The sequence below is a fragment of the Lepisma saccharinum genome, chromosome 11 (genome assembly GCF_977018435.1).
Source record: "Lepisma saccharinum chromosome 11, izLepSacc3.1, whole genome shotgun sequence".
Lineage (NCBI taxonomy): Eukaryota > Metazoa > Arthropoda > Insecta > Zygentoma > Lepismatidae > Lepisma > Lepisma saccharinum.
The window spans coordinates 18,782,680-18,805,816 of NC_139239.1; the positions used below are offsets into that span (position 1 = coordinate 18,782,680).

The 23,137-nt window shown below is 41.0% G+C and overlaps 2 protein-coding genes across 2 annotated transcripts in view; one reads left to right on the plus strand and one right to left on the minus strand.

Annotated features, from left to right (window-relative positions):
* The window catches only part of LOC145994959 (uncharacterized), a 64,350-nt gene extending 57,124 nt beyond the window's left edge, over window positions 1-7,226 (minus strand). The window contains exon 1 of the mRNA XM_083131492.1: window positions 6,303-7,226. Coding sequence (XP_082987618.1) covers window positions 6,303-7,226 — 924 coding nt within the window. The remainder of the gene's footprint in view (window positions 1-6,302) is intronic.
* Window positions 7,227-16,213: 8,987 nt separating this feature from the next.
* On the plus strand, window positions 16,214-16,837 carry LOC145994960 (uncharacterized). The gene has a single exon (XM_083131493.1). It carries the CDS (start codon window positions 16,214-16,216, stop codon window positions 16,835-16,837), a length of 624 nt encoding a protein of 207 aa, XP_082987619.1.
* The last annotated feature ends 6,300 nt before the right edge of the window (window positions 16,838-23,137 follow it).

The window sequence follows — 23,137 nt, forward strand, 5'->3', positions numbered from 1 at the left end:
CCACCTTGTATCACTCATTGCCTAAAGTTACTGCGAGTATTTTTCTAAGTTTCCAGAGATGTATACCAACCTTGGTTATCTATTAGTGAAAACTCGTCCCAAATTTTGACGTGCCTAATTTTAGTTTCTTTCTACTCGAAATCTACCGAACTATGTTCTTAATGTTAAACATGTGGAACGATAATTTCAAGACAGGCGATCAGGGATTTTTGTAATGTTAAAATGTTGACCGATAGTCTCAAGATGTGTTTTCTGCGCATGTCTTGAAACTTTTCTTGTGCACCCTTTCCTCCCACACAAAGTGGAGCCGTGTGTGGCTTTTGGATTCTTTAACTACGTATATGCCAGGACCTTCACTTCATCAGTCCAGTTTATTCTTGTCCTTATGGATCTTGAACTTTTATTTTATTACAACTGAATACATCCAAAGGAAGTGCTGGCAAGTGCTGGCTACAGTCTCAACGGTCTTTGCCGGTTAACTTAATATTAATATATTTAGTGTTGATTCGATTTATTTAGCGTCGCTTTTCTGTCAATTTTGGCTAATCGCGACCTTGAGTGTGAAATTGATTCGCAAAGAACACCCTTGGCCATGTCGGGATTCGAACTCGTGAACCCTGGTGTCGTAGCGCGCTGTGATAACCACTTCACCACAGATGTCGGCTAAATTTTTACAGTGCGTCGTAAAAAACTCCTATTGTTAGAGGAAAAGGTCTAAATATGAGCCCTCCTTTTTATGTTGTCATTTTCGGAGGAAAGAAATTAATATATCAAGCACCTGCCTTTAAAATACGAGTATATATCTATTAAATATGTACTTAAATGTAATAGCATGCTAAAGTATAGAAGGTCTACATTTCTTTTTATAAAAAGCAATTTCCAAAAAATGGTAAAATGATGTATTTCAAAATTGTGGTCTAAATATGGGCCAATAGTGGCAATATCACAAAAAGCAATTAAAATTTAAAGAAACAGTCATTTATCGCTAAAACATTATAAAATTCATATTATGAATAATCTGTTGCTTTGAAAATCGCGCGGAATGGGAAAAGTCGAAATTAAGAAAAACATCCAAATATTTGTTGAAAATGTGATCTCAACATGAGACCTCATGTCATATCCCACCCATATTTAGACCATCACGCTATTTTTCTTCTTCAATTTATTTTCGCTCTCTGTGGCACATATCTCACAAACAAATCATGGCATTATAAAAGCCCACATTTGTTTTATGTACCGCAAATACCATAACCTATAGAAAGCAGATGATAATTCAGAAAACGTTGAGTTAAAACATACCTGCAAAAAGTTTTCGGTGGTCGCAATTCTATAACAGCGTCCAAGGCCGAAACTAACCACCACTTTCTCTTGCGAATTTGCGCCGCAACCTTTGTCCTTGACAGATAACCAGTTCCCATGCCTCCGTCAGGCCGCAGCACCCGGTATCGCTGATAACTCCAAAACCCATATTTAAACCGTCGCCCATATTTAGACCTTCTCCTCTAATGTTGAGAATACCTTAGCTTCCACGAAATATTGTAAATACGTCACTGGCCATAACAATAATAATGGGACCTCCTCGATGTCGAACTGCTAATGCTGAAGCTTTGTAATCGAGTGGTCCCTTGTTCGATACACTGTGGCAGTTTGAGCTTGAATGAGTTTTAAGTTCTTGCATTAAGTCCACTTTATGAACAGGAAGGCAAATTGGGGCTGGACGTACAGTTTATAGTGGATCCGAACCACAATGCCCCTTCAACGGGTATCTAATCCAGTACCTCTTAATTGCAATGTGACGAAGTTAGAGTACCTGTCAAATCTCCTGCATATGACCTTGAACTGCTGAACAGCAGCAGCGAATGACGGCCGTGCAACGTTGTCTAGTTCCGTGACAAGGCGTTTCGCTCAACCACGCTGTCTCTTTTCTGTGTGAGATTTCGACATGGCACCGCTACAGTGGGCTGCTATTGGCTATCGCCATATGCAGGAGATTTGACGCGCACTTTAGCACTGCATCAACAGGGAAGTCCCTTCCCCTCCGTGGAGGGACATAGTGGTTCGGATCCCACTTTACAGTGCCGGCTTCTGTAGCGGAGTGGTTATCACACCGCGCTACGACGCCAGAAGTCCCGGGTTCGAATCCCGGTCTGGGCATTCTTTGTGAGTGTTCCTTCATCAAATTCATCATATTATCACTCATCCCCATCTTCGCGATTAACCAAGAATGGCAGAAAAGCGAAGTAAAATAAATCTATCAGCTTTTTACTTTAAAGTGTAGGCCCATTCCAGATTATCTTATTTGTGCACAAAGTGGACTTTAAACAGTCTTTTATTTTAACAACAGTACGCCATAAACATTCATGAAAACAAAGAGAAACATTTCAGCGTGTCCCCTTCCCGCTACCGCGGAAATGAACAGAATTCCAGCTTGAATAGTTCTCAGTTCGTACAACGTTTTTCCAACTTACCTTTTTTTTTGTTCCTTTGTTCCCTTTTTCTCGCACGCTTCCACATACGGAGATGAAAGGGAGCATACCGTTCATTAGTTCACTCCTTTATCCGCTCTTCTCTCGCCCGACCACCGTCCTCGGACAGATCTAGTGTCGGGGAGAGTGGTGGGCACGTACTATATTGCCCCGAGTCGCCAAAATTAAATTCCGCGAATTCCGCATCTGTCCGTCGCGATAACAGCGGGTATGTTCTGAGGAATTGGGGATAATAACTTCCTTAATATGCCGGCGATGTAAATTATAATTGAGGGCTGTAGAAAACGATGACAAGAATCCGGTGGATGGCCGAAACGTCACATTTTCGATCCACGGACGAGGAAACGTCAATTTATTTTTTTGTCGATCTGATGGTTGTTTTTCTGGATTCTGAGTAGGATACACTGATCCTTCTTTATTGTAATTGTAAGCAGAGAATTATTGGGATGTTGGAAGTGTTTGCTCTTTGCTAAACGTTACCAGCACTTCGTGTTACTAGCTTTTAACATCCTAATGGGCAGTTGTGGCAATTCATTACTTTCATAGTTGAGTTATCAGATGTAGTTAGGAGGAAATTGTGTTGTAATGGGGCCATAAAAAAATCCTATAATTTATATCTTTTTCTGACAGACAAACTACGCAGTGGTAAGAATAAAAAAAAATTACGTCAGTTTTAGAAAATTTAGCTTCATTCGTCAATAGGTCCCTAAACAATGGCTTTTTCTCCTAACTGTTCAACAAGCACCATGCCATCTTGGGCCTAACCGATTGTATAGGATTTACGTTCTCGCCTTCTAATCAAGAGATCCCGGGTTCGATATCTTGGTGTAGGTGCATTGTACACTCCTGTTAATATAATTTGGCACGCATTTTAAATGTCAACCCTATCAAATGTGTCACTTTGTGTGAACAGGGGTGTACATTGGATTGATGAGATGCCACTTGCACTGTAGTTCCAGTTCCGATTAGCTTACCTTAACATACAAAAGTGTTTGTCCTCACTCGCTGAATCATCAACATACAACCTAAATTCATGGACCTAATAAGGCGAAAGTTTCGGAGTCTTTCTCTTGTGACGTAAGCACTAAGTAAGAAGGGATTTATCAGAAATTGAACCCCTAAGGAGGGCAAAGATATTTTAAACTTATATTTATTATGATAAATTTACAGGCCAAACACCAGGATTTAGGTGTCCTCATATGAAGTAAGAACCCACTACAAGGGTTTCCGAAATTCAACCCTTGAGGGAGGTTGTTGCTTTGTAGCCAAAGCTACTTAACCTAGAGACACGATAACTCTTATATTATAAGCAAAAGTCCTCAATTGATGGCGTTGTGTATTTTATACTTCTTGATATGTTTGTGTTTTTCGGAGACAAACGGACCAATGATCACGGCTAACATATTAATATACACGTAATACATATAAATATAATATAACTCGGTCTGGTCGCTATCAGGAGCATAAAGTAGACCAAAAATTTGGTAAATGTTTCGATCTCGCAGTCTCCCATATCTGGAAGTGGATTTCCAGACAGGCAATTACTTGTTACAGTTTCGTTCTTACCTTGTCCGGCTATGGTTGAATTACCGTGACATTTTCGTATTTGATACATTTTTATCGTGTGTTTTCTGTCACTTCAGCTAATAATGAGATTGTTCTCGCAGTACGTAATTACTGGGAGGAATGGTTTGTTTCGTGTTTCTGCCAATGAGCTCCGAGACCCACTTGGCCTCAGGAACAAGCGGGACTTCTTGGCAGGGTCGCCAACTTTTGAAAAACATTGTACGGGCTCAAACACTTGAGTTGACAAAAATTCGTAAATTCTCCATTTCATGTATCCTGATCTTATTGCACACCAACAGTGCATCATTACTTATTTCTTTTAAAAAATATGTTACATACTGATTTCAGTAAGCACTCCATCACTACAACAATAATAAGAATGACATTTTATTGGGTGCTCTCGGGCCCCACGGGCCAATGTAAGTTTTCGCCACCGCTTGTTGGGAATGGCAGCCCTGTCATTCCCAACAAGATCGAGATTGTGCGGAGACCTAACTTCATATCACCTACATGGCAAGCGCACAGGAAACAACTTTACTTACTTATAGAACCTTTTCCTCCCATAATCTCTTCGTGAAAGCAGTGATTCTCAAACGTTATTCTCATTGTACCCTTTAGACGTAACTACACGTCTAATGTACCCCCCCCCCCATAAGTTTTCTCGGACTAGTGGATTTTAGGGACTTTTATGGCTGCCTGGTTGAGTTTTTGATATGTTGAAGGCATGTATCTGCAATAGAGGAAAACTGTATTTGGGCTGTATGTGGGAAAATGGTAAAGAAATAAACATTAGAATCCTACATTTATTATTTTATTGGGCGTCCCTACGTTTACAATCTTGATTAGTTACAAGAATAAGAATTTGAAACACATGCATGCTAAGAAGTATGTTGTTACGGCTTTAATCTTATGCGAAATATTGAGAAATGTAACGCTGTTGTATTACGCATTTATTGTTCCTCCAATCAGCGCTTAGATGAAAAAAGCGTTTAACCTGTATATTATAACCAGATGCATCAACTGATAACTGTAAGTAACTTGTAAATTACAATTTTTCTTTTTTGAGAAGCAAGATAAAAGAAAGAAATGTGTTATAACTCAACTTTTAAAATTGTATAATGATCAATGAACATATGTATAAAAAACTTAAAAGGATGAAACTGTATTATGATATGAAAATTATGTAATCGCCGGTGGTTGGGGAGTAAACTCGGAGGTATAAAAGTTCAAATTTTGGTAAATATAGGAGCACTTCCTGTGTTAAATGGGAAGGAGACCGCCAGTATAGAACAGGATTTAGACAGATTTCTAAAAACTCTAAACATAAAATTTAGTAATTCCTGAACTTCAGAATTGAGGTTTACTCGTCAATCTCGTCTTACTACAAACTGTATTACACTTTGGCAAATAAACAGTCAAACCCATCTATGGTGTTCAGTGTTTCCATGATCCGGAGATGGCTTCAGTGAAGGTCTGAAGAGTCTTAAGCCCGACAGAAAGAGCATAGGGTAACAACTATAAAAGGGAACGTAACAATGTAAAAACAACTTTAATTTCCATATATTTTTCCAGACTTGTTGGAAAAAAAATAAAGAACAAAAATAAATTAATACTCCCTCTGTCCCATAATTATTGTCCGGTACACCTTTGTTTGTTGTCCCATAAAAATTGTCCGATATTGAAACTGTGACATTGGTGTATACAGAAGAAGAAAATGAAACACGGGAATGAGTCATACAACTTTATTACTTAAGGATCAGTACAAATTTGCCGATCAAGTATCCAAAAGAACATAAATAAAAAGTAATCAATTCAGGATCAATACAAAGTAACCAAGACGTTCGACAAAATAACACATCAAGACTAAAGAGATTGTTGGTCCAGCAAGGTTGTCATCCCATGAACGAGCTAGATCTAGTGCTGCAGTGCTGCTGTAGCCTCGTCGTAAATGTTCCGAGGACACTCCAAGCGAGATGGCAGGACGTTGCGGCGGTTCAAGTGTGCTTTTTGCATATGGGGAATCCTGTAGTTGTTCCCACCTTGGACGCGCATAATTTCAATGAGACAGGACTGCAAAGTGAGAAAGACGTTGTTGAGCTTGTCGCGTGTCAGATCAGAGAAAGATGTTTCAACGGCGGCGATCAACTCATCAATAGTTTGTGGAGCTGCCTGATGCTGGAGAGACTGAATTGCCCGGAAGTACCCCAGATCTAAAACATTCATGTCCGGACTGTTTGGCGGTTGGCATACAAGATCTAAAGTGATTCCACTGGCCGCTGCAACATCCATCCAGGCGCGGTCATTGGGAACGATATGCGGACGCTGATTGTCCTGCTGAACGGACACCTGGATTCTCCCTGCGCGCAGTCCACGAGGCCATTGTGTATCTATTGCTGGGATTAACTTATTGATGAGCATGTCCCGGTAAACATCTTTGGTAACAGTTAATGGTTTGGTGACCATTGTACCAGCAGGACGATTCCTACTGTTCCTCTTGGCAGGTTCCTTGCTGACGAACGACCAAATGCCTAACTTACCATTAAACCACTGCTTGCGACCAGCATCCCAACGAGGGCGGGCGACGGCAGCCAGAAACATGATCTTGGGAATAAACGATTTGCTTTTACGTGTTCGCTGCGCTTCTGGGTCGTTGGGCAGTAAGTACAATTTCTGACCGTCCTTCATCAGGTAGAACCATTTTTCATCCACATGAACTGTCTCCATCATCATGTTGAACTTCGGATTACCGCTTTCAGGACAAGCGACTGTGGTAGGATCCAGCATGGACAAGGCAAATGTGTGACGCCTCTTCAGGGTACTCTTAGCAACGTTTAGCGCCACTGCAATTGAACGAAAATTCTTCCGCTTTCGCAGCAGTAGGTGCTGTAGTCGTTGTAGGGCAAGATCCTTCTTCTTTGGTCTGACTTTGCCTTTCATCCTAGATGCAACCGCTGCACAAATGGCCTCATTTTTCAACGATTGCCGCCCCTGTTGCCAAATTCGACGTGCTGTTCTCGTACTTACATGCAATTTCTCGGCCGCACTTGTCATGGCACCTTTCTTCACTACGCCAGCCGTACTGTTTTCCAACAGAAACTCGTACACTGCCTGTCGTTCACTGTCCGTGATGTTCTTGCTACCCCTGTCGCTTCCTATCATGGGTTGTGTGTTCATGGCTGTTCTTCTCACACGTTCTCACTGAAGGAGTGCTCTACTAACGATTTGCAGCGTGCCTTGCTAGACCGGTTGTCATACAGTGCCACACCGGTGTGTTGTAACCCAACGCCCCCTTTTGGTAATCGTCTGGGCGGTATTTGTTCCTCTTTGCGGTACGGTCATGTTGTTCCTCTTCACAATCTTGAAGACTGATCTACTGTGCCTCTCCTCATGCGTGTGCTTTCCATCTGCCTCTTCGTCTGTAATTCCTGTACTACCATTTTGGCATACCGGACAATAATTATGGGACAGAGGGAGTAACAAACTCTGAAGCACAATTTTGGAGTTTTTATTGTAAGCCCTTAAAGTTTCCAGTAAGAAGGATGTGCCTGCATAGCCTGACAGTTTCTTGATGTCTGTTTGTTCACTTGAAACTTTGAAGCGGAGATTTGGCTCCAGAAAGCATTTTATTTCAGAACCTAAAGATAAGTGTGTCAGTTACAAAATCAGCCTTATTTTCCTGTTGAGGGTTAAAGCTATGAAGTCTGAAGAAGTCTGCTCTACACACGTACAGTAAAAATGTTGTCGTGTGGGTATTCTCGACATTTCTCTTCCGAACTGATCGCCGTACCCCCTTCAAGTCATTTATGACCCTCTGGGGGTACGCGTACACAGTTTGAGAACCACTGCGTTAAAGTATAACGTTCGCAGGCTTTCCATATGGTGCTAAATTAAAACTTGCGAAAAGGGTATGTGTGTGATTTGATCAAGGAAAAAGAGAAACACGAGCATAGCAACCGTGTGTGGGTAACCGCTGATTTGTCTATCCGAAGGTAAGGGGTCGTTCCTTCCATAACAGCATTTTCCCATTTCCTCTTTCAGCACTACGTAACCTCATTGCGAGACCAAGCCTGACTTTCATGCGGTTAAGAATTTGTGAGCGTAAGACAGGGTTAGCTTCTGGAGGATGTGAATTTGCGGAAGGGGGGAGGGGGGCTGGTTCCTTAGCAGCACATATGGCGGAAGCAGGAGAGAGCTGGAAGAGCTGAAAACGAACAGATAGGTTGATCTTATTTATGAAACGCAATTGCGAAAGCCCATGCACAGCTACAGCGCCGTGTACCGGCGAGAGAGGGAAACATGGAATGGCTAACGTTACAGAACACCCATCGTGTTTCTCCAATAGTAATAAACATCGGGTAAGGCCAATACAGAGATGCGGAATGATTATTGGAAAAGGAACATTTGGCGTTACTAAATGGCTTGGCCTCACGTGGAGGGTGAATGCCCAGAAATTTCGTAATGATTTTCTATAGGGTGGCCCAAAAAAAGTGGCCGAAATACTGAGTATTTAATACTTTTGGTTACATTTTAGGCCACCCTGTACTTGTGAATAAGATTATACCGTACGAGATGGCACATTATGTTGTACGGTTTTTCTAAACTTTTCTTTCGTTCGCATTGGATCGATACGGCAACACATCTATATTTGAGGATACTCAGTCAGGAAATAACGTTAGGAAATACAAGACGCCGCGAAATGAATTTCGGATGAAAAGGAATGAGCGACTGCAAAGCCACACAAGGGAAATAGTGCCTTGTAATTTCCGCCTTCTGTCTTCGTGTAAGATTTCCTCCCCTACTGATATCGGACAGAACACGAAGATAAGACCAGTCCTCGCAGCACAAGGGATTCCATACGAAAGCGTCAGTCACGCCGGAACTGAGATAAGGAGGATCGAGCGAAGGGGATTGTTGGCCTTTGAAGAGAAAAGGAAGACGGGAGATAGAGGGTGAGAAGGGGAGAGAGTAAACGATAGAGGGGTAGACAGCAAGAGTGGGATGTGGAAGGAGAGAAGGAAGGATTGATAGCCAGAGAAAGAGAGAAGGAATGATTGATGAGAGAAAGAGAGAGAAAAGAAAAGAGTGGTAGTAGGAAATAGATGAAGAAGGAAAGAGTGAAGGCAAGAGATATCGAGAGACAAGATATAGTGTTAGAGAAAGAGGAATGAGTGATAGCAAGAGAGAGACGGAATATGTGATAGAAAGAAAACTAGAGAAGGAATGGGTGAAAGAAAATGAAGATATTGGTGAAAGAAAGGAAAAGAGAACGAATGGGTGAAAGAAATAAAAGAAGGAATGGGTGATTGAAAGAAAAAGATATAGAGAAGGAATGTGTGATTCAAAGAAGAAAGATTGAGAGAAGGAATGGGATAGAAAGAGAAAAATATGGAGAGAAGGAATGGGATAGAAAGAGAAAAATATGGAGACAAGGAATGGGATAGAAAGAGAGAAAGGGCTGTGTGAAAGAAATAAATGGAGAGAAGGAATGGGTGAAATAAATAAAAAGATAAAGAAGGAAAGGGCGAAAGAAAGAAAGAGAGGAATTAAATTGTGGCGACACACGCACGCACATACACACGCAGACAGGAAGAGAGAAAGAGAGAGCGAGCGAATGTGAGTGGTAGCAACAGTGAGAGAAGAAAAGGTGAAGTAGGGAAAGAGAGAGAAGTAGTAGAGAGAGGCAGTGACACAGATAATTAAAGAGTGGGAGGGACAAGTAGGGAAGAGAAAGAAAGAATGGTAGGACAGAGAGAAAGAGGGAGAGAGAGAGAGAGAAACGGAGATAGCGACCGGAAGGGAGCCTAATATTTCAGGAAGTAATGGTAAACATACAAAACCCTTTCACGTTCAGGAGATCAGGGCTTAGTTGTCTTGCGCGCAAGCCGACGCGCCAAGTCGCTTCTGGTTAGTCGGGAAAAAACAAAGAAGATCCCTTTTAAAGCCGAAGTTGGTGTGTCTCTTTTTCTGTTTTCTCAGGATCTGCCAGCGCCCGAAACTCGAAGAAACTTCTCAATTTGCTAAAAAGGAAGTTCCTTTGTGAAATGCGCCCGCGATTTGGCAATTAACTTCGACCGCAATGTGGTACGGAACCATTTGAAGCCTGGCCCAATTTGGCTAAGTTTTTTTTTCTCTCTGCTTGTTTGCTTTCGGGCAACTTTCCGGACAACAACGAGAGCAAAAAGGGAGTTCAAGAGTTCCTTTCTTGAGAACTCCAATGTGTACATTCTGCTGACGCTTGCAGCTAGATGGACGGTCTCTGGAGCACTAGGCAGCTGAATGTTGAAGTACGTGTACTATTGTTAACCAGTTTGTTTCAACTTTGCCAACAGATACGACGATATGGAACTTTGCTTCTAGATTGGTAACTGATTGCCGATTTTATAGTCTGAAGTTTCTCGGTCCGAAAATGTATTTGAATTACACTTACCTATACCCTGTCCCAGTTATCTCTGAAGCAGGCGAACCAAAACAAGTCTCTGCGCAAGTAGTGACGCGAGACGTGTCCACCAATCAACAAGTGACAGAGAACGAGATTGGTAGGAGTGGGTGGGATCGACTGCAGTGACCAACCTTCAAGGCATCCCTCTGCGCACTCGATTTCCTCCCCTTCTGTGGCGCTATGAGCGGCCTTGCTCCAAAGCTGGTTGGGATAGGGTATATAACATGGTGAAACGGCTTGATTGATTGATTTGGTTTATTTTACATCGCTTTTCTACACTTTTGGCTAATCACGACGATAAGGAATAAGCGATGATACGATGAAATTCATGAAGGGACACTCACGAAAACGCCCATGCGTAAACTTGGATTCGAACCCTGGACACACGTCGTCGTAGCTCGTTGTACTAACCACTCCTCCGTGTAAGTGGGCCTGGTGCAACTACTACAGTATTACAAACGGAAGAACGAATCATGAGCACTAAATTTGAAATGATGTTTTTTATTTAGCGTCGCTATTCAACTACTTTTGCATAATCTTAAAGATGAAATTGATAAAGGGACACTTTCAAATAACACCCATGACCAGGCCAGGATTTAAACCCGGGATTACTGGCGTTGTAGCACGTTGTGATAACTATCGGGTGTTCCATTTACAACGCAACCCGAAGTTGAGGATAGAACAACTTTTGAACCGGAAGTGGTACACATATAATCCTTGTAACAAATTGAAGCCTTGTTCATGCATATATTTTTAAACTGGGGAACAGTGATTGGATTTAACTAGTGTCCACGCATTTTTGCTAGATGTAACGGGAAGTTTAAATGAAATTTTTACAAAGCATGAAAATGGCACATAACACACATGTACGGATATGCCGTCGGTAATTTTCAGTTTGGTTAGGTGCATTAGCTCGGCATCTAAGGCAGTGAAGAAATAAATGTTCATTTCTACCGATAGCCAATCGGATGAGGCGTCTTTAAGGGGGAACTAGGAAAATCGTTGTTTTTAGAAATTAAGACTGTGCGTTGGCAACACTGCTGGTGTTTCAGTGCCACAGAAGGTGTGTTTCGAAACTGTATACATCATGCTTACTGAAAACAATAAAAAAGAAACTTGGAAATTTTCATGAAAATAGTGTTACAGGTACTTACAACCATGCGATGCGTCAGGAATTTATCACAATGAGCTATTCTCATTAACATTGACAGCAATTACAAAGTCGGATGAAGAAACAAACTTATCGCATGGTTGCCAGTTGCATGTAACACTATTTTCATGAAAATTGCATGATGTATACAGTTTCGAAACACACCTTCTGTGGCACTGAAACACCAGCAGTGTTGCCAACGCACAGTCTTATTTTCTAAAAACAACGATTTTCCTAGTTCCCCCTTAAAGACGCCTCATCCGATTAGCTATCGGTAGATAGGAACATTTCTTTCTTCACTGCCATAGATGCCGAGCTAATCCACCTAACCAAACTGAAAATTACCGACGGCATGTCCGTACATGTGTGTTATGTGCCATTTTCATGCTTTGTAAAAATTTCATTTAAACTTCCCGTTACATCTGGCAACACTGCGTGGACACTAGTTAAATCCAATCACTTTTCCCCGATTTAAAAATATATGCATGAACAAGACTTCAATTTGGTATAAGGATTATATGTGTACCACTTCCGGTTCAAAAGTTTTACTATCCCCAACTCCGGTCTGCGTTGTAAATGGAACACCCAGTACTTCGGCAAGGAGGCTGGCTCATGTGCTCTAAAGAATTTCTAATTTGACAGAAAATTTCAGAAAACGTCTTAATAAGAAAGCAAGTCAAAGTTTTGTTCCCCATTTTGAAATATGCATATACAGCTTAACCAAGATGAGAATAACCGTGATTAATTCTCCAACTAAAGTAGACTTGTCATTTGTTTTCTCCTCTCGCGTCCTTTTGTTTATGCCCGAGAGTTCTCGTGTTGCCACATGTATAGCTTCCCTCACTTGCTTCGTTGTCAAAAACTTGAATAACGTTAAATATCGCGTCTTTACTTTTACTGTGTACGGTTTTCCCCCAATGATGATGCAAACACTCGCCACCGAATAAAGATGAAGACGAGAGTTTGAAGAATGCCACACATGTTGGCAACGCATGGGCAGGATTACATTGTAAACAGTCCCTCCACTCGCATACAGTGAAAATTCGACGAAAGTTTCAGTTTTCTCATCTGTGCAAGCTGTACTTCGACAAATTTACAATATTCTACCGTTAAATTTTAACATTCTGCCCGTTAATTTAGAGAAATGGGACTCAGCTGTTCTTGTACAATGATACATGAAGATAGAAAATTATTATAAATGCTCTCCAAACACATTTTAAAAAATTAAATCGTTAAGGGCATTAGGGTCTACCAGATGGAATAGTTCTAACGTCGTCACGTTGCAGTCAAGGGTGTTCTGGGTTCGATACCAGGTGTAGGCTCATGGTCGGATACGACTTAAACTGAAAGGCCAGTCCCGAGTAGCCTCTGTGTAAGGTAGGCTGGAACCAAACTCAATTAACAATGAAAATTGCATTAATTCGATTAACTATGTAATGGCTGCAAGTACTTTAGAAACTATGACGGTAATTTTACGGTAGTAGGATGGTAAAGGAAGTTTACGGTCCTAGACCGTTATTTCTAAAGTCAATTTGTCACAGTGAAGCATAATAGTATGAAATGTCTTAAAAATTGTTTTGTGGAGGCATTCTTAAATTCTTTCTTCTAATTATTTTCAGAAAATGATGCATTTTTAGCAGTAGGGCTACATGAGTAAGAATAAATAATTCAGAGTGCAGTGTTCTTAACTTTTTGCAAAATTTCAAACTAAGGGAAAACATTAATTGTTGAAGGGAGTTGTTTATAGCTTGAACTACAAATCTTAAATGAGTTCTCATGTTTCTGTAAACTCGAAACGATGGGAATTTTTCACAATAATACGTGCATTCTATTGTTTTTCCTGCCAATTTCAGCTTAATTTTACTCTATGAAGCAGAACTATTTTTTAATTTTCTTGAGCAAGAAGTACTTTGAATTTATTTTTAAGTATTTCCTAGTGAACGTTCTCTTCGGGAATTGTTTCCTGATCATTTACTGCCGTTACTTTTTTATAATGATGATATATTATATAACCCTCTCCCCACAAAATGTACTGGTAACATTGCATGACGTCATGCCTGGATTTGATTGGCTAGTATGCTCGGAGCCACTAGGAGGAAACGAGCGTGCTTGGTCTTGAGGCATCCGTCACGGGGGAAAGAGCGGTGGAGCTCTGACTAACAACGTGAATCGTGAGTGTGGCAATATGATGGAGAATTTACGTACATTGTGGTTCCTTTAAATTCTATAGTTTATTTGTTCATTTATTTGTTCTATATTAGGTTTTGGTTATTCTAACTTCTTATTAAATTAATATTAGTTTGGGTATTGAGGAACCTATTCTTAGTATTCTCGGTCGTATGGCCGCATTCACTATACACGCATTGCCCCCTAATTATTTATCAATTTAACTTGTATGGCTTATACTTTTTTGAATAATGATATATAAAGAAAGGGAAACTATTTACTTGTTGATTCTTACAATTCTATAAAAGTACTCTTGCACTGTTAAAATAGAAAGGAAGGATCTAATTTTCTGTTTTTTGACTAGGTAACTAATTTCCTAGAATAATGGACTCTAATATAGTCCACGCGCTAGCTACGTTAACTACCCGCTGGCTTTGAAGTCCACGGAGCGCGCCCACCAACTGCAACATACACTCTCAACCCACAGTGTTGCCACACATCTACTCTACGCCACCTTGTCCCTCCGCCTTCCCACGGTCTCCACATTGAAGTTGCAAAGTACGGTAACAGCATATCCACAGTCATGTGTCTAAGACTCCATGTGGAGTAGACGAGCAGAATGACAGCTGCTCCCATTGGCTGAAGATTGAATGTGATTGCACTAAAACAACTCGCCCGCTCTTTATCCCCACCCACATTCGTGGCGGCAGCTATCTTCAGATCTTGATCATTAACCAAGTAAACACGTAGACTTAAACAGCCTGCTTTCACTGTCTCTCTGTATGTAGATCCTGCTTTAAGCAGTTGAGGTTGAGCGTGTCGAAAATGAGAAATGGGCCTTTTTTACAGTTAAGTTGCAATTATGAATTGTCCAAAAAAAATAATTGTGGTACGATTTCTGGAATTACATTTAAAAACCTTCATATGGTTTATTGGTTGATTTTTTTTTTACTTAGCTGTCCCGCCATCTGTGGCTTGTTCCGAAGATCAGAATGAATGGTAGTAAGATTAAACTGAGGAAAGGACAGGCACAAATACACATGAACAGGATACAACACAAGTTCCACAGAGGATTATGCTGGCTGCGAGCCCAGGCGCCAGAGTCTCGTTAGTCTGCAAAATGCGACCAAGGATGTGGAAGAGAGATTGACAGATATGTGCCTTCAAGAAGGTATCTTATAACAACATTTTATCTAGTTGATTTTTTTTGATTATTGTTGTGTCACGTCGCTTTTCTGCCTCTTTTGGATAATCACGACGATGAGGATTAATGATGACATGAAGAAATTGATGAAGGGACACTCACAAGGAACACTCATGCCCAAGCAGGGATTCGAACCCGGGACTCCTAGCGTCGCGTCGCGCTGTGCTCACCCCTTTGCCACGGAGGCCGGCATTCATCTAGTTGAGAATAATTTTTTAACCGTTAGGAAGAAAGGAAATGATTCTTATTGAGAACAGGTAAGATTTGTATAGATCCACCAAGCTTTCTGAAACCTCGGAAAATATGCGAACTAACCGGCCTCCCCCCCCTTCTCTCACCCCCGGTGTTTGCTCTGGCGCTGGTCGGGCAAGGACCTTCCCACTTCCACTGACACAGTGTTGCTAATTTTACTCTCTTCAAGAATTCGATGAGTGTTGTTGATGTGCGTAGACGTGTTTTTGAGTAAGTGTAAAATGTCGAAAGTTGTGCACAGCAGTGAGCGAAATTTGCTACTACGAATCATCGAGAAGTGTGAAGAAGAGAAAAGAGACGGGTGGAATTATCCTCGCGATCAACCCCTAAAGAGAGCAGTGTATCTAACGGGACGGTCGGAGTCATTGCTTAAAAAACTGAAAAGAGAGAAAAAATATTTACAAACTCCTGACCAGAAATTGTCAACTCCTGGTAAACGGAGACTTGCTCGACAGAATAAAATTGTCATTGACGACATGGATAAGTGTATACTGCGAAGGAAAATCCATTAAATGTACGTAGTGAAAAGAGAAGTTCCTACAATATTGAAACTTTTAGCTATTGATAAGGAAGAAATTAATTATCAGGGGGGGGGGGCGAGAAACATTACGGAAAATTATGAAACAGGCTTTAAATTTTAAAAATGTAGAAACTCTCGCTTAGGTCTGGTTGAAAGAAGCAACATTGTTGTTTGGAGAGCAAGATATCTTCGTGCGATCAACAGATTCCGCAACGAAGGGAGGCCTGTTGTTTACATTGATGAAACTTGGATTCATCCTAATTACAAAGTAAAAAAATGTTGGCAGATTGAAGATGTGTCAGGTGTCTTCACAAACGACAGTCCGGGGCAGAGACTTATCATAAGTCACGCCGGGGGTTCCATGGAGTTTGTTCCAAACGCACTTAATATATTTCAGGCCAAAACAACTTCTGGCGATTACCATAACGAAATGAATTCCGAGAACTTCGAGAAGTGGCTGGAACAGAAACTTATTCCGAATCTTCCACCTAGATCTGTCATTGTTATGGATAATGCCTCCTACCACTCAATTCAAACCAATAAAGCCCCGAACACAAAAAGTAAGAAACTAGAGATTCAAGAATGGCTATTAAAAAATAACATCACTTTCGATATCGAACAAACAAAGCCAGAATTGTTGCTGAAAGTAAAAAATAATCTTCCCGATCCGGTATATCGAGCTGACACAATTTTGAAAACCCACGGCCAGCACGTCCTTCGACTTCCACCATATCACTGCGACTTGAACCCGATCGAGTACATATGGAGCACCATAAAGCGTAGAGTTGCCTCACGAAACGTAACTTCAAATTTGAGAGAAATAAGGGCTCTTACCGAAAGTGCAATTGACAGTGTCACAGTGCAGGAATGGGAATGTATGTGCCAACATGCCATCCGTTTGGAAAAAGAATACCAGAAGAATGATGGAATTCTGGAAGATGAAGTTCAAAAGTTGATTATAAACCTGGAATCGGGTTCCGAAAGTAGCGATGTAAATAGCGACAGTGACAGCGAAAGTTCGAATTCGGACCTCTCCGGCATAGACACCTTATAATCTGCCTCCAGGCCAACCGGAGGCAAGAACCCAAAAGTAAGTTGGTTTTTTTAACATATTTTTTTATATAGTTTACATAATTTAGAATATTAATGTTATGTGTTTAAATTGTTGATATCCTTCTGCGAGACAGCTGGCGTTTTTAACTTTAGTGTCCCCCTCCCTCCTCTCTCTTATGCTATGTTATTTGAATTACCACATCTAGAAACGAAACTTAATATTCGGCCTGCATATTTGTTTACTTGCAAACCTTTCACGGCATACGCCCACTTCTAGATTTGGCAACACAGGGGAAAACACGTGTTTCTGCCATCCCTTCCCTTGCCCCAGAGTTTCCGAGCTCCCCTCCTAAACATTCGACACTAGCGCCACTTGTTTCTGGCCGGGTTTCAAATAAGTTGGTGGATCTATATAGATGGACGAATGTATAAACATTGCTGCTAAAATTATTCACTTAAACGAAAAATAAAAAGAATCCAGTTGTAAACCGCGATTTTTTTTTGTACATTTGGCCCAATATTTTGCTGAACCGAAAAAAATCAAATTTTCGCAGTATCATAGTAAAGTGCAAGGAACTTAAATATGAGACCAAAAATAAAGTCAAAAGATCACCAGAAAAGCCATCAGTTCAATGTGAGCGTGGAGATGTACTGGGGTGCTGAGCAAGGACGCCCGCAGAGGATGGTCAGGTGGGGCGCTTGCCTCCCCCCCTGAGATTTCTGGAATTTTAGCGAAAAAACATGGACGTGGAGTGCCGTGAAAGACAGCAGATTAAGTGCCTATGCATATTATCCTAGTACTGTGAATGCTTGATGAGAATTCTCTTAACAAGGGAAATGCATCACCCCACCTTTGCCCCACTTTAAGCACTGCTGCCCCCCCCCCCCCGAGAGAAATCCTGCGGGCGGCCTTGGTGCTGAGAATACTTTAAGGGGACAGCCGTAATTAATATAACCCTAAATACCACTGCTTCAGTAAGGTAAAATATCACTTAATCACCAGGTATTTGTTTTGTTTTGGGAGAATCCGAAGACCGCTGTTGTCTTATGGCGCCCTCAGAGAACACCACTTGTTCGTCGGTCTTATCGTTTTTCATCTACTCGACCAATGAAATTGCACATTAACAATGTGAACGCCCACCGAAGCACAATTGTTCACTTCCCATCAAGCCCCCCTATTAGCGCAGGGATTACTTCTACCATTGTTGAGATAATTCTTTGATATTCCTGAGAATTTAATGTCTTCTAGAATAGCAGTTATATTGGAAGCACGACTGTGGACAATGGCTTAACTAGTATTTATCGTGTTGTGAGCCCAAATCTATTGTTGGCTTAAGTGTAGAACTCGAGAGATTTCTGTGTGTGCTTAGCTCCAATATGCGCAATACTTCTCCCGCAATGAAGAAGGAAAGGAGGCTTGTACAGAATCTGCATCTGTGCTTGAAAATGAATGCACTTGGTTTGAATTCGGAGAAATATTGTATACTTCTATTTGTTATTTATCCGCTTTGTGTTCCAATGGTTCATGTAAAATTCTGTTGTTACATGTAGCCCAATATACAAGGTGTTGGGCTACATGTACGTACAACAAACTTCTACAGCGTGTAGAGGACATGACGATAAACAACTTTTCTTAGTAACGTTTTGCTCGTTAGAGCCTTGTTTCGAGATTGTTATCCATAAAAATCGTTATTTTTTATAATGTGCGTATCCAACCACAGGTTACAGTTTCATGGTTGCCACTACCATGTATTTTTTCTGTCGGATAACATACTACAAGCATAACATAGAAAGAGCCAGCAGACATGAGAAGCGGTTGAGTCGCTACTTGTAATCCCTACCTTATAAGATTACAGGTTTTCGGATCTGTGATGATCAAATAAATATCTGCAAAATAGCCACCTCAGTGGCCGAACTGCGTCGATCGACTGACTCGCGATTGTGCTATCGAAGGTGCCGGGTTCAATTTTCAGTCTAGCACAGCATGAGTGTTCCCTTCATCAATTTTACAAAGTCATCAATGTGATCAGCTTGAAGAGGCTGAAAGCGACGTAAAAATAAGAAAAATGTAAAAATACGTTGCTACCTCTATTTGTGAAAGTTACATAAATCTTAATATTAAACCACGGCTAAAATAGTATCTTCAGGGTATGTTTCTTGTTAGAGAACGAAACCATACAGTAAGCCTTCCAATGGAGACGTTTAAACGATTATATTATCTAGGCAAGGATACATTGATTTGGATATGTACATAATGAGCTACGTATTTCTCTGATTCTTATTTACATTCAATTTTCATCTTAATGTGTGCTTTACGAATTTGTTTCTTCTTTCTAATTTGTATAATCTTCTTTCGTTTATGCTTTCTTCTGTACTTCCTTCTTTGTGGGAATTCGGATCTGGACTTCCTTCTTTGTGGGAATTCGGATCTGGACTTCCTTCTTTGTGGGAATTTGGATCTGGACTTCCTTCTGGACTCTTATGTAATCCCTGGAACGTGGATCCTTTATTCAAATTCCTCTGATATGTTCATATGTATGTTTTCCATCTTCACTAAGTTCTATTTTCACAAGCTGATAAAGCCTCACTTTTTCCTCATTCTTACCAAGTCCTACAGGGTTACGAGTGCGCTGCCTATTCTTGTTTTTCGACGATTGAGGAATTATTTTATTCTTTACCCCGCTCTCTTATCTCGAGCTTTGGGCAATATCCTAAACTCCTCCCTTGAGGCAACGATTGGAACGCGCCAACACTAAATATGTGCAACAAAGTGCATACTTGGTGCCAGACGACTGAAACGCGCAAGCAAAGGAAATGTGGTTCGCGACTGGAACGCGCCTCCACTAAGGGGATGGTAAATCAAACTAAGAAAGAAACTAAGATTCGGGATCTGTTAAAAGACACGAATTTGTTTCAGTGTTTTCACTTCTTTAGTTTTCCGGTATATTTACATATGAGCACCAATTTAATTTATTAAGTATTTACATTAATTTATAGTTTTTATATCTTTTCTTTATCCTCTTATAATGGATTCTATTGTTTTTCATCTTTCCAAATTACTCTGCGCTTATTTACACTGCCATTCGCGTATCTCGTGTTAATCTTCAATCTTGCACACCTTGTGCTGCCATCTCTGTTCCACCTCAGCAAACCGTTTACATGAGTTGGTCGCATTAGGTACGTAAGCAAAGTATGCACCACTATGCTCTCTATACAAATGCACAGTCGAAGATTTGAAACAGAAATATCAACGAAGCAATTGCATCACTGCAATTCTGTTTTTTAAGGACATATAAGACGTAAGAGAAAACATGCAAATAATGATGAAAAATCATCTTCACGACAGCCGACACCTGAGCTCAAGAGTATACAGGCATATTAACTGGTTTCTCACTGTAGAATAACACTAAATTTGGTGTTAAAAATACGAAGACTCTGTGCAAGAAAAACACTCTTTCCGGAGTTAATCAGAAATTGATATTGTATACCATGTTGGAGTCTTGTTACACCATTGCCTCCCAAGCAACACCAAGTGTAAAGATACATACCATACTGAAATTAAGTGTTGTCTCCTGGATGGCGTAATGGTAACATCGTCGCTTTGTAATCAAGGGTTCGATACTCGTTGGAGGCAGAGAGTGATTCAGATCTCATGTTAAAGTGTGAGTACAGTCTTGATTAGACCTGTTCATAAAGTGGAATAAAAACAACTCGAATTGAGCGTTAATGGTCTCTGCACTTGGTGTTGTTTGGCAGCAAATTGTTTCACAATGTACCAAATATGGTGCTGAACAACGCTACTTCCTCATTAACGCCATTAACTTTCGTTTTAAAAGTTGTTCAAAGATTGATTGATTGATTTAGTTTACGTCGCATTTCTACCACTTCTGACGGATGAGGATGAAGATCATCGCTGATAGGATGAGATGAATGAAAGGACGACACAACACGAGCACTACCGAGGATTATCCTGGCTGCAGGTCCAGGCACCAGAGTCTTGTTAGTCTGCAAAATGGTGTCCAGGGTGTACTACATTAGAGAGCGGTTGGCATTTGAGAGGAGTAGTTCAAAGACAAAAACAAAGAGCGATTTAAGGGTGGTTTTCAGTTATCACTTTCGTCTTTCATTCAAAAAATTTTATTTCCTCAAAATTTCGGGAGGGCTGTAGCCTCTCTGTACACCAGTGTATCTGAGTGCTGCTCACCATGCTTTTTACAAAGAAAGAGGGAACCCTGTAGCCCAACCTCCACTCACATACATTCAGGGGCATGCGGCTTAAAGACTGGTACCTTTAAAATAAACCAGGGCGTCATATCCGCGGAATTTTATTTTCCCCAGGTTTTCTTTCACTTTCTATTCTCTACTTTATTTCATAATTCAGTACAACACAATGAACAAAAATAATAATAATCAAAGGTCTATAGGGCATAAAATTGATATTCACGGCACCGTACATGCGATCATATACTACATGCATGATGCACATACTAGACCAGCTTAATATCGATCAGCGGTTATAACGCAATAAGAAAATGTAAACTTGTATTTTTTAATTTCTCTCCACTGACTGGCAATTTCCGAATCACGGGAGATCAAAACATATTCTCTGGAGCTGCAAAAACCTGTAGAGAGGTTCCATTCATGCCAGCACATAACACTGGACGGTTTACCTTTCCAGAACAATGGCTGGAGTCTGTATTTCTCCAGGATCCCGCAGAGATTTGAATTAATCAGCTTTAGTAATTGGAAGCCGCGGTAGGAGGTACTCTTTTGCCGAGTGCCTCTTGACAATTTCCACGTTTCGCGGACAATGGGTGGGGAAGAGACGGGAGCCAAAAGAAAGCAAACCCTTACCGGAGCATCAACAAAGCAATGGAATATCCCTGAGGCTGCACGGTGTGCTCATTGAACTGCACATACCATGTCGAACGCGAAAGGTATGCCTGTGTGTCGGTGTGGGTTTTGTGCGGGATAGCTTCACGGAACTCTAGATCGAGGATAAACAAAAGAGTTTGCAGTGAGATTTTTCTGGTTTTGGGCGCTGTGCAAATTAATTTGATAGTGTGCTCGGTGATGTGTGTCGGTAGCGTGGTCATTGTTTTGTTTCTTCAGTGTGTACTCAGCGCGTGAGTTTTTTTTTTGTTCCGCGTTGGTCAACTGACGTGGATGTTGCAGTTGCTGCTGCACCAGGTTGGAAATTCTCGCAATAAGAACAGAGAGTTGCTGCACCCCGTACCAATTTTCATGAACCAAATTTCTGACCTGTTGAAGCTCTGTTGCAGTTTAATGAGAACACGTAATGAATGAGGAATATTATAATTGTTAACATTATGTGGAACTGTTTCGGTGTTCTATCTGGTCTTAAGCGGTTTTGCGTTTGAATCGTGTATACGGCGTGTGAGTTTTCCTCCCAAGAGCTTGAAGTGGAAACAGCTGTGCTGGGGTGATGTTTGGTCGAGCTTGGGGGCTAGCTGTGGTACTGGAGGTGGGGTGGGGGCGTTCCTATGTTTTAAAATTTTAGCAGTGAGACATATGGGGAGATGCTTTGTGAAAATTTTGCTATCTTGGGGATACCTCTCCTCTATATCCATCATCACTTCGAGCTCTGCAATCGTCGCTTGTCTTGTCATATTCCCACTTAAAGCAAAGAGACAGAGAGATAAAGCAATAAATGAGCAAGCAAAGGAGATGCGAGCAACTGTAGGGCTACAACATGCACACAGACGTACCAAGATTTTTTTTCCAGAGAGGGTTGCAAACAAGGGGTTAGACAACACTTTCTTAGAGAGGACAATGCTTTATTTCACATTGCTTGAAAAGGGAATAGGTCTCTACAATGATGTAGTTGTAAAGCCGTCGTCTTGTAATCAATGAGTCCCCGGTTTGATACCCCGTGGAGGCACATTGCACAGTGCTTCGGATCCTATTTCAAAAAGTAGGTCCAGTCCCGATTAGCCTATGTGAGCATAAAGTGGACTTAAAACAAAATTTGAAAAAGAAAAGGGAATAATATTTACTTTACTTTCCACGTAAAAATGCATAACGATCCAAATGAACATTTTCACCAATCGTTTACCAGAAAGGGGAGGATCGAGCGCCCCCTTGCTCCCCGCTGGATATGTTACTCGGTTCTCATTGGCGTACTTTGGGCGGGGTGGGGGCGAATATAACTTTGCCGTCCCCAAAAGTCGACAGGTGTGATCAGCAATGTTTTATTAGACAACCAGGCTAAGCCCCTTCCACCTTTTACCCACAATTCTTTCCACAAGTCAAAATCTATGATTGAGGGTAGTATTATGAT

Excerpts from the sequence above, each read along its gene's own strand:
- LOC145994960 (XM_083131493.1), top strand. The coding sequence starts at position 16,214 with ATGAATTCCGAGAACTTCGAGAAGTGGCTGGAACAGAAACTTATTCCG.